The sequence below is a fragment of the Helobdella robusta genome (assembly GCF_000326865.2).
Source record: "Helobdella robusta unplaced genomic scaffold HELROscaffold_25, whole genome shotgun sequence".
Classification (NCBI taxonomy): Eukaryota; Metazoa; Annelida; class Clitellata; order Rhynchobdellida; family Glossiphoniidae; genus Helobdella; species Helobdella robusta.
In genome coordinates, this window is record NW_008704310.1 from 871,853 (window position 1) to 883,758 (window position 11,906).

Consider the following 11,906-nt stretch of genomic DNA (forward strand, 5'->3'; position numbering starts at 1 on the left):
CTGCCTTATCATAACATAACGTCAAATTTCTTTGTAGTTGGGGAACATTTCACAAAAATTTGCAGTCATTTGAGGTGAAATATTTGTTTTCAAACATTTAAAAAAATTTAATTTAAAAACTTAAATTTTCGTTGTTTGGTTAAGGAAACATTTTGGAGAAGTAGAAAACTTTTTTGAAAATTATCATTGGAAAGAGTGTGATTACCCAAACAATTTGCTAAGAAATGTGGCTGAGTCATCATGTTCAACTGCTTTTAAACTAGTCCTTGACATTGACATCTTTCCCAGCGCCAATCTCCACAAAGCGTTCGGTGAAATGATTGAAAAACATCCCTTATACATCAGTCAAGCGCAAAAATTAGCTTATATAGTACCTGTATTTGAAACAGAGTCACCAGAGGAACTTCTTTCTATAAAGTCTAAAGTAATAAATATATTATTCCCTTGTCATTCATAAAAATTTTAATTATATGAAATGATTTTCCAGGAAAGGCTATTAAGATCAGTAAGGTTGAACAGGACCCGACAATTTTATGTAGCGGTTTGTGCAAAATGTCAACGTGCTACAAACTACAAGAAATGGTTGGAGTTGAAAGTTAGCTCAGATTTGAAAGGAGCATATGAAATAATATGGGAACCATCATACGAACCATTTTATATCCTACCGAGTACCGCTCCTTCTTATGATGAGAGGTTCAGTCAGTATGGATTTAACAGAGTTAGTCATGTTAGTAAATGTTTAGCATATTTCATTTTTGAATTATAATGTTATCCCTTACTTTCGATTTATTTTTTATAAGCAATTTGTTTTGGCAAATGAAGTTGTTTGGTGACATACAAATAAGATAAATTTTAACAAATGTTCATTTAACAAAACACAATTAGACAAAAAATTGATTTATTTAGGCATGTGAACTTCACGTAAGTGGATACAGATTTATCGTACTGAACAATGCATTCCTTGTACATGACACATTCAAACTTCAAACTTCTTTTCATTCTGACAAACGTGACGACGAGCTCATAAACAGAGTAAAATACCAAAAGTTTAAAGAAGATTTATTGCAAAAGTATTCTACCTCTTTAAAATATTGTTGATTATTTTTATTTGTTATAGAAGATTTTTAAACTTTATTTTACAAAATGTTAATCGTGAGATGAAAAATATATAAACTATGAAGGTGTTGTGTATCTTTGCAGTTGATAGTAAGAAGTCTCATCAAATTTTGTGAATTCGTTCAACGTGTTTTTTGAGGTGGGCAAGTCGGACAAAATTTTTGTCACACTTGCTGCATTTAAAAGGCCTTAAACCAGAATGAACTTTCAGATGAGCATAGAGACCAGAAGAGTGAGCAAACAGCTTGTTACAATGCTGGCACGTGTAAGGTTTCTCGCCTGTATGACGTCGCATGTGTATCTTGTAAGAAGTCGGGTCCACAAAGTCTTGACTGCAGTGCGTGCACTTGTATGGACGTTCGCCTGTGTGTCGCTTCCTGTGACTCTTCATGTTTGACTTGTAGGCAAACGTCTTGCTGCAGACCTCACACTTGTAGGGCTTCTCGCCAGTATGGGTACGCAGGTGCATCTTCAGCGTGTCCGACGTTTTGAAGCCGTGGCCGCAGCAGTTGCAGATGTAAGGTCGTTCACCCGTGTGCTTCCTCATGTGTTTTGTAAGTGTACCCCGATCGAATGTCTTCATGTCGCAATGTTCGCACTGGTAGGGATTGCTGCCCGAGTGTTTTAAGTAATGTTGTTTCAAAGATTCCTTGTTGCGATATGTAAGGTGACACTGATCGCATTTAAATGGACGTTCCCCCGTGTGACTGAGCAGATGGCGCTGAAGAGCTGCACTCTTGTTGTACCTGGGTGTCGTGTGGAGAAGTTGAAGTTTAATGCAGTTCTGTTTCTCGAAAATTTTTCATTCAAATAAAACAGCAAATTCTACAATCAATGAAAATACTTAAGAGGTGTGTATAGAAACATTTTCACCGTAAAAAATTGTTCGTTCATGCTATGGCACGTTCAAAGGAATATAATAGAATAATGATTTTTTAATTAGGCTTTAGATGTTTCCCAATTATAATTTACAAAAGAGTGGGTAGTTTGAAAGCAACAAGTCACATATGTAATCACTTTAAAGAGAATTTATAAATTGTTTTATACCTATTTGGACACATATCACATGCATATGGTTGGTCTGAGCTGTGAGTTGACAAGTGCTGAATCAATTTACTTTTTTGGAAGAATTCTTTGTGAGAAAAATAATTTTAAAGTTGTTAGCAATATTATATTTAAAAAATACAAGTCTAAAAATTAAATTTTGAGATGCTTAATGTAAGTGTGCAACGAAAATCATAACAAATTTTTTTGTTTAAAATGTATCAGTAATATTATCCAGACCCTTATCACATATGGAGCAGACAAGTGAACTCTTGTGATTTTTTTTATGTGCTTCTTCGAATGGTTCTTTTGTTGGACTTGTTAAATTTAGAGAGGAACTCTCGTCTTCGTCAACCAAGTTGTTAATGCCCTGTTTAAATGTAAGCATGTTGGCCACAACTGACATAATACATCTTAAACTACTAACAAAAAATCATGAGCGAATCTTATTTATACAAATAAAAAATACTTATATAAGTGTATGACTTCGAAGGTTCTCACATTAATAACAGACATTTCAATGCTGCTGCAGATGTCATCGTCATCATCGTGGGTGCTTTCATGGTTTTTTAGGGCTGTCAGACATTTGAAAACTTTGCCACAAAGAGCACACCTGGAGACTTCTGAAAACAAATAAGTAGCTTTACCATTAAAAAATAAATTCAATGAACTGAAAAATGCAAGATGAAATGTTAGTCTAAATGAGATTTTAAATAAAAAAAATCACTTTTGTTATCAGTAATAGAGGAAGCACGAGTATTGCTAAGTTCCACCTTAACAGATGAATCACTGGAACTGTTAGCAATCAAATCGTTGCGTAATGGTGTTGTTATAATGTCAGATTTCGTGACAAGTTCGTTACCGTTAACCCAGATGTTGTGCAGTTTGTTCAATAGGACCACTCTGTGGAGGCAATTTAATTGAGACACAGAATTTTCAAGGCCTTTATGAACCTGCTCGACTTCATCAAAGCCCTCAGAACTGTTACTTTTAGCTGAATATATAATCAGAAATTTGTATTATATTACTATAATACATTTATCAAAACACTGCATTGAAAATGAATAAATTATAGGAAAATTCAATTTAACAGAGATTAAGTGTGTGTCTGTATGTCTGTATGTGCGCGCGTGATATCTTATTAAACATTGATAAGATGTTGTCATAAAATCCTCATTAATTTTCAATACCTAATATAACACACTGATCAAATAAGTAGATGCATATGTTTATGAGTGTCGATAAATAATTTCTTGCTTAACAATTAATAGTTTGGTTTAAGAATTATATTGGCAAAGATTAACTTTCTCAACTACCTTATCATTTACATAATAAAAATGGTTGGATATTGGTTTGGGATAGGGTTTTATAAATATAATTGTATTCTATTGTAACATGGGTTTGTAAAGTGTGCTTGCTGAGAATCATCTTCAGAGGTGCCAATGGTGCTTCATTTTGTTCAATCAATCGAATGATCAATTTATTTTTAAAGTGCTGTTTCTGAGTGTTCAACAGCAGACAGATGGATCTTCAGATCTGCTTTGAACTTTGTGAGTGATCAATCAATCAATCTTCGTTTACCGTCCAGACCCAGTTTCCCGAGGTAGGACGTTGTTTTCTTTGCCATCAACTTTTAGCACCAAATTAGATGATCAGTTGTATCCATTTCATTTAAATTTAGAGCTTTCATGTCTTGCTTGATTGTTTGCGACCAGGACTTCATTTGGACGGCCTTTGGGACGTGTGCCGGGTACTTCAACATCTGCAAGAGAAGTTATGGCACTGTTCCCACTTCGTTTGACATGACCAAACCACTTCAGACGGTGTTGCCAGCATTCGTCCTTTATATCACCTAAACCAGCACGATGCATGGTTTTGCTGATGTTGACTTTGAATCCATGATCGGCCAGTCTGGTGTTCCAATCTTCAAACATCTGTGCTGCATTCTGATCAGACGTGGCTGTTAAAATGATATCCAAGAGAAAAAGATATAGAGTAAAAAGAGTAAAACAACTGAAAATGAATTCCAAATCCTGGCTGATTTGTATAAGTATGCATTGGTCATTTATAAGCACCCAACTATAATTGAACTCAAAAGCACTATTTGAAAAGCTGACTAGTGAAAAAAAGACGTTTCAGTTTCCTTCTAAACTTTTCCATTACGCCATCAGGCAATCTATTCCAAACTTCTGCTGCAGCAACAGAAACAATGTCATTTCTAGTTAGTTTCTGTTCTTAATTTTGAAACAACAATTTTTTTTGTTCACAAGCAACTGAAGAAACAGGCATGACTAGTTGTAAGGTTTGAGGCCATACGCCATCAATCAATCAATCCCACACCAACATTAGAACTCAGTATTCTATTCAGTGACAGAATGGTAACCAGTAAAACTTATTTTGATTGAATAGTATACATTTTGAAATAGATAATAGATTTGTATTTTGACAAACCAGCCGTTATCCTGGCCACAGGTTTTAAAATAAGCTACTGTACTTAATATTGAAAATACAAGCTGGTACCATACAAAACAGTATTATATTAGTCTATTCAGCCACACACAAATTTGTGTCAAACAAGATCAAACATTCATTTATGAAATATTTTTTACACATATAATTTGGCAAAGTTGAAAAGGACAATTGGCAAAGGTTCTTGATTGAATGTTCAATAAGAAAATTCAGAGACCATGATTTCTTACCAGCTCTAAGCGACCTTGTATACCAGATGAATTTTTGTATAAGTAATTACAAATGCATTGTGTCTTCTCAATATTTAACTTTGAAGCATTTACTGACATCCATTTTGAGACTGGTCCTAGTTCAGGTTTACCTTCAACATTACAGTAGATGTATAACTGTTGTACATGTATCATTTGCCCGAATGAGACATTTCAAACTTGTTGATTCAACGAACCCTACAATAGTACAATATCTGCCTTGTAGAGAACATGGAGCAGGGGTCTTAGGGTTGACCCCAGCAGTTTGGAAGTATCTGTGCCTAAGCCACTATCACATACTGTATGTGTATCTGTATAGTGTATACTTGTATAGGCAACATAAAACACATAAATGTAAAACAAACATTTAAAAATCTGTCCGTAATCCTAAAAGATGCTTAGGCTAGTATGCAAGTACATGGCATGTTTAAGAAAAGTTAGCAGTTGCAATTTTACAGTTAACAGAAGAAACAAGACGAAATGCTGGTATTTATTTAATATATGCCATGGTATTTAATATTTATTTAATACCTGGCAACAGGTAAACTGGTGAAAAGACAGGTTCAGGCAGTAATAATTTATCATACTGTATTATTTATTTTAACTAATGCAACACTATTAAATGAAAATATAATAAGAATATTTTATTTTATCAGTTCTTATTTTATAAAATTAAATAAAGTATATTATACAAAAAAATATCATTCATCAATCATCATCATCGTGAATGATTATGATAATTTTTATGCTAAAAACATGAACATGATTGATGAATTTTGAATTGAAATCCAATCATTTATTTTTTATTCATTTATTAGAGTAAAAGTAAAAAGATTGATTGAAAAATGAAATACCATACCTTCAACTTCATATGGTTCCATCTTGGTTTTCATAGTACAATCGCTCCGCCGTCTCTAATCTAATGTTTTGTTTTTTAGTTAAACTGACGCAACGAGCGATTTTACTTTTTTGTTAACCTTTTTCAAAACCACTTTTTAGTAGTGGTTAGTCCCAACAACAAAAACTCACCAGTGTTGCGGTTATAAGTATTCGTTTGGTACTCGATAAGCGTGATCCATTTTCGATTTCTGTAATCAAATAATCGTACAAATACAAACTCATTCATATTCATAGGTACGTTGTGCACGTATTATCGATATAGTCATTACAGCTATATTCAGATTTTTTTAATTTCTAGCTTTTCCATATTCTAGAAACAACATCAAAGTTACTCAATGTAGTTTTAATTTATTTGCTTTTGCGATTGTCATGTTTATTAATTAATGGCAAACAAAAATATAGGCTAATGATCAATCAATCAATCAATCAATCAGTCAATTAGATTTAAAAAGGCCATTTTTGCAATGTTCACAGCGCTCCTCAATGAACTTCACAAACAGATGTGTCTTGAGATCCGCTCTGAACAAGAGTTTTAGAATATAGTAAAATATAATGGTTGGAAATATCCTTACATAACTTTTTTTGAATTGTAAGTAAAGTTAAATTTTTTAAAATATTAATAATAATTAATGAATAGTTACCAATAATTCATAAATAATTGATGAATAATTACCAATTATTCTAGTTGATTTGTGCTATAAAATTTAAAAAGGAAAATTATGTCTGGTTTTTTGCATGCTAAGTTAATGTTAAAAAATTATAAAAAGCATTTTATCCATGCTACTAAGCCTTTTTGTTTGAATTTTCAGGAAATGACTGAGTTGTTAAAACAAAATGTTTTGGCTTCTATGCATTTTACCGGCTGCTTAATGTTGTTGTATATTGTTATTTTTTTTATAGATTTTAAATCAGCTACTGTATGCAATAATTTATATTGTAAATAATATATTGTATAGATATAAAAAATACTACGTAATTTTTTATTATCTTTGGTTGCACTGAATTAATTGTTTGATTTTTCTTGAAAAAACTACCGATCGTATATCTATAATTTTTTATATCTATGGTTGTACATTCCATTTCTTCAAAGAGCTCAATCGGCGATTAGTCTCACAAGATTTATCATTTTATTTTGTTTTTATTTACATTTTAATTCTTTCTTAGTCGTATTTTCGTTTTATGATTACGTTTACATAAAAAAGAGATTAGAAATAATTATTAAAAATGAATGTTGGGGACGTTAAACCAGCGACGGACGAGGACTTCAAACGGTTGAGACAATTAGTTGACCACTCAGATGATTGGCACCTGGCTTATGGCAAGAGTCCCATCTTTGTGTGGACAAAGAGCAACAACATCTCATCTTTCAACATTATTAAGGTTTGTTGGTTGGTTGGTTGTTGTTTCACTGGGCTACTACTCATCATTCCTCTCTCATCTTGTTGCTGGAAGTTTTTTTGTTTGTTATCAATGTATTTTTTTGTGAATTCATTAACTGGTCTTGTGATCATATTTATTACAAACAGAATTCATCGTCTCTCTTCTATCGCTAGTCTAGTTTCTAGTTTTTTGGCTTATAACAAAATAAATCTTTCTATCTAATCTACTGAACCAACCAGAGTGTTGAGTTGGAGTCAGAGATTTTGTCAAAGTCAGAATTTTTTGAGAGTCCGGAGTCAGATTTTTTAGGGGTCAGATTTTTTTATTTGACTTCGGAAAATGTTATTTATTTTTATAAAAAATTTGTATTTCTTTTCTTGAAATTTTTTCTTGGACTGTGTTTTTTAGATGATAAATATGTGTAGTAAATAAGCAATCATCTTAAGCAATCAAGACAAAAACAAAGTAATTTTACTAAGAAAAACAATTACATTGACTGATTTCATATGTTTTTTCAAGTATTTTTCATTTCACAGTAATACTAAACTAAGGTGAAATTATGATGCTAATTACCATTTAGCAGAAAATATAATATATGAAGACCATATAGAGTATTAACAGGTTGTAGAGAATAACTTGAGGAAAATTTTCATAATTACATAGTAATATTTCTGAGAAATTAAACTTCTTGGTTGGATCAAATTTCTAAATTTTTTTCATGTTCTTTAAACATCTTTTAAAAAACAATTTTCCATTGACAATTTTTTCAAAATCCTGTAAATTATTTCATTCTTAAACGTTTTTATCATCAAGCTTAATGAATGGCCAGTTGAGACTTTTGTAACGTTATATGGGGGGAGATTTGGTTAAGAAGTGTTACTGGAGATTGAAGAAGTTTTTGAGATTTGTTACATATTATTGATTATTTTTTATTTTTATTATTTTATTATAATTATTTTTTAAATTTAGTTTTATTAAATCTACCTTTTCATTTTGAATGGAAATTAGTGAAAAATGTGATTTTTAACTATTTTTTTGAGAAAAAAAAACTAATGCAAGAAAACTTGAAAAGTGTTTTGTGAAGTAACAAGGGAGGGGGGTTGTTTAAATCACTATGGAGGAAACGTTACAGAAGTAGGGAGGGATTATGGTTAGGATTACCTAACATTCAGAAGACGTTGGTTATTGTGAAGCTCCTGTGTTCCCAAGTTTTGATAAACTTTTTATATTTGTGCAAGTTTCTTTCGTTAAATAAATTATAATGTAAGTGGGTTCAGACTCATTTTGTGTGGAGATGAGTTTGTAGATAGTGAGATGACATTTGTATGTTGGAGTGAATATTCATGATGTGGTGTTACAAAAATGTATAGCATTGTTATAGCATAATGTACATCAGTACGTTTAAGCAGGGTATTTTTTTTCAAGTTTGAAATTTCAAAAAGAAATGTAACAATCTGACAACTTTTAAAGCAGTGTATTGTGGTGCATACAGCTCGTCTCCTCTCAAAAGTTTAAAAATTGTAAAAGTGATAAATGCATGTTTTGTGTTACAAAACGTTGATTGAACAACGCAGATAAGATCAGAGTACAGTGATGTGAGCTGCAACACATTGTACGACGTCCTCCACGACCCCAACTACCGCAAAGTTTGGGACCCAACCATCATCGAGGGCAGGGAGATCTGTAGGCTTGATGCCAACAACGACATCGGATATTATGCCAGTTAGTTCCAACTTTTTCTGGTCTCGTACATTATTCGTTCATCTTTCTTTCATGACAAAATGTATTTTTTCAATTCTATATCATCATGTTATTGGTTGCTTTCATTAATTGCAGATCTTAAATTGTAATTTTGATGACTGTGTGCGTGTTGTTGGGTAGATTGGATAGTGGCTGTTCCAACTGTAGCATTAATGTCAAATGAACATTCCACACATTGTTGGGAATCATTCTGTTTTAAAATCTTGCTAACCTCTAACCTTTACTTCTACTACCAATTAATATTGCTATTGTTGTTACTGCGATGTTATTACCATCATTGTCACCGCTTGTGCTGCTGTTGCTATGGTTGCTACTGCTACTGCTGCTGCTGCATGTTCTGCTGTAAAGACTTGACTTATGAATTGGATTGCAGTGCTCTCAAGTAGATTTTTATGCATTGTTAGCTATCTACACTCAACTGATTTTTTCATCACATGCCTTCTTAACATTATTCATTCATTCATTCATTCATTCATTCATTCATTCATTCATTCATTCACTCATTCATTCATACATACATTCATTTATTCATTCATATATTTATTTATCTGTTGTATATTCACAAATCACTCAAAGGTTTCACCTGTATTTATATCTTCACAGCACCAACATAACTAGCTGCTCATAGAGAACCTTCACACAAATTTTAACTTTGAAACACTTGCAGTGCAGCTGCCGAAGCCTCTAGCGAATCGTGATTTTGTGACGTTGAGATCCTGGCAAGACCTCGGGAGTGAGAAGTTGATCGTCAACCATTCTGTCAATCATGCGGTTAGTGCTCACCAACTTCTTTCAAGTTTAAACTATCTTCACTTAGGCTGTTGTTTTTCAAATCATGCTCATTTTGTATGCTGCTCTAAAATCATTTTGCCGTCTTGCTACAATGTGTCGCTCAAACATTAAAAGTGTTGGGGTGTGGTGTCTTGTGTTATTATTGCATCCTGACATATATGGGATGATGTCGATGCAGAACTGGATCGCTGTAGTATGCCATGCATGATGTGCATGCATGCACATATTGTGAATGAGTGGCGTAGGTGTTTCGGGTTTAGAAATGCAAAAAGTTCAATCCAAAATTAAATAAACAGCCTTGTATTCATTTGTCTGAGCTGTACAATGAAGAACAAAACAAAATGAACTGTGGATGGTCAAATGATTTTCACATTTGTTTAATAAACATTCAGTGCTTTTTAACAACTAACTCTGTTTTTTAAATAGCCTCGTTAATCTCACTAATTGAATTTGTTGTCTATATAAATCATGTTACTGACACCAGTGCTGATAACATGAGTGTTGTGAATGACACGATGATGATTTAACTCAACAACTATCTAACAAACAAACAAACAAATAAACAAACAATCAAACAGACTCATCAAATAAACAAATAAATAAATGAATGAATGAATGAATGAATGAATGCCCCTTTCAGTCAGCACCAGTGAGCAAGTTGTACGTGCGTGGTGTCTCCTACATAACAGGGTACCTCATCAGATCAACATCAGGTGACCCTAACCTACCCGGATGCACCATCAATTACGTCACTCAATCAGATCCTAAAGGTTGGTTCGTCTGTTCATCTGTTTGTTTGTTTGGTTGTTTGTTCACATCTCTCTGTTTTAATTTGTTTATCCATTTGTTTGTTTGTTTGTTTCTGTTCGTATGTTTGTATCTCTTCATTTATTCATTAGTCAGTTTATTCGTCTCTAGACTGTTTTGTTTACTCTTTTCATTGGGTTATTTGTGTTATATGAATACACTAGGGAACAAATTCAAACTTTATGTCTGCTACTTCGGCAAAATTATGTCAGACACATCAAATTTTTTACACTGATTTTGAATATGTAATTAAAAAACTTATATCACATACTCATTGGTGAATCCTACCAAAATCTTTCTTCCACTTCTTCACATAAAACTAGGACCGTTTAAACACTTTGTCAAGGCACTGTTTACTGATTCTAGCGGATTTATGTTTCTCAATGAAAAATTCAAGACCGTTCTTACATACGCAAAGATATCTGCAGGGTTTTTTAACAGACCACAGATACCTAAAGTAATTCGCGATCCTAATTTGAAAATGAAACTACAGCCAGTAGAGTTAATGGCTTGGGAGGTGTTTTTGTCAGTGGTTCAGAATTTTTGTAGGAAATCACAGGTCCGAAAACTACGCACAATCGCTAGAAAACCTTATAGTGGCATACAAAAGCATGGCTTGTAGATGTAGAATGTCTCTCCTGTCAATCTAGGAGCTGTTAGTGACGAACAGAGGGAAAGATTCCACCAAGAAATTTTGTTGGGGAACACTGTTATTTGGGTCGCTTTGATAGCAACATTTCTGTTGGTTTCTACAGCCTGAAAGTGACGTTGGATATAAGCGCAAGACATCTTCATTGGAGAAAATACTTTCAAATCATAGTTGTCTAATTAGTTTAATTAAAACATCTACTATTTAATAATTATATTTGACTAAAACAATCATTATATGTCTCTTTCTTTTTAAATGATGGCTTTAAATATTTAAGCTATACAAGGCTAAACTTGGCTTTATAATTTATAATTTTTTTTAGCTATAACATTAAAACTTGAAGTCATATGATTAAAAAAGTGACGAATTTGTAATCAGCACACCTGAGTCACTCTAGAACATCTAAAAAGCCTGTGTAGTAAAATGCTTGTTCCCTCCTGATATGAATATACTCAGTTTAAATGAGCAACATTATCTGAGATTTAGATTAAAAACATTTCCCACTTCTCTCTCAACATGAATAATGTCTGCCTCAAGTGCTAAGTTTATTATATTACAAACTTGTGATTGTTTATTATTATTATTATTATTATTATTATTATTTTATTATTATTGTTATTGAAGTAATTGTTTAGTCTATTTCTCATGACTTGTGAAGTTGAAGATGCTGGCTGATAATTTCGTTCATATTAGCAGCCAACAGCAGTATTAAGCATTCTGTTTGAGGTGTTTATGAGAAT

General features: G+C 32.7%; 2 protein-coding genes across 2 annotated transcripts in view; one reads left to right on the top strand and one right to left on the bottom strand.

Annotated features, from left to right (window-relative positions):
* Positions 1–1,098, top strand: part of HELRODRAFT_172968 (hypothetical protein) — a gene marked incomplete at both ends in the record, with an annotated part of 3,151 nt that extends 2,053 nt beyond the window's left edge. Inside the window, 3 exons of the mRNA XM_009019625.1 lie at positions 145–424; positions 488–727; positions 907–1,098. Coding sequence (XP_009017873.1) covers positions 145–424; positions 488–727; positions 907–1,098 — 712 coding nt within the window. The remainder of the gene's footprint in view (positions 1–144; positions 425–487; positions 728–906) is intronic.
* HELRODRAFT_111863 (hypothetical protein) lies at positions 1,039–5,883 on the bottom strand. The gene is made up of 6 exons (XM_009019626.1): positions 5,737–5,883; positions 2,888–3,154; positions 2,662–2,783; positions 2,401–2,530; positions 2,164–2,248; positions 1,039–1,862 (listed from the first exon to the last, which is right to left on the bottom strand). The coding sequence occupies exons 1-6, from the start codon at positions 5,768–5,770 to the stop codon at positions 1,220–1,222; spliced, it is 1,281 nt and encodes a 426-aa protein (XP_009017874.1). The 5' UTR covers positions 5,771–5,883; the 3' UTR covers positions 1,039–1,219.
* Between the last annotated feature and the right edge of the window lie 6,023 nt (positions 5,884–11,906).

Coding starts and splice junctions, on each gene's coding strand:
- HELRODRAFT_111863 (XM_009019626.1), bottom strand. CDS start 5,770: ATGAAAACCAAGATGGAACCATATGAAGTTGAAG. Junction 2,784..2,887: donor CTCTATTACTGATAACAAAA/GTGATTTTTTTT, acceptor ATTTGTTTTCAG/AAGTCTCCAGGTGTGCTCTT. Junction 2,531..2,661: donor TTGAAATGTCTGTTATTAAT/GTGAGAACCTTC, acceptor ACATTTAAACAG/GGCATTAACAACTTGGTTGA.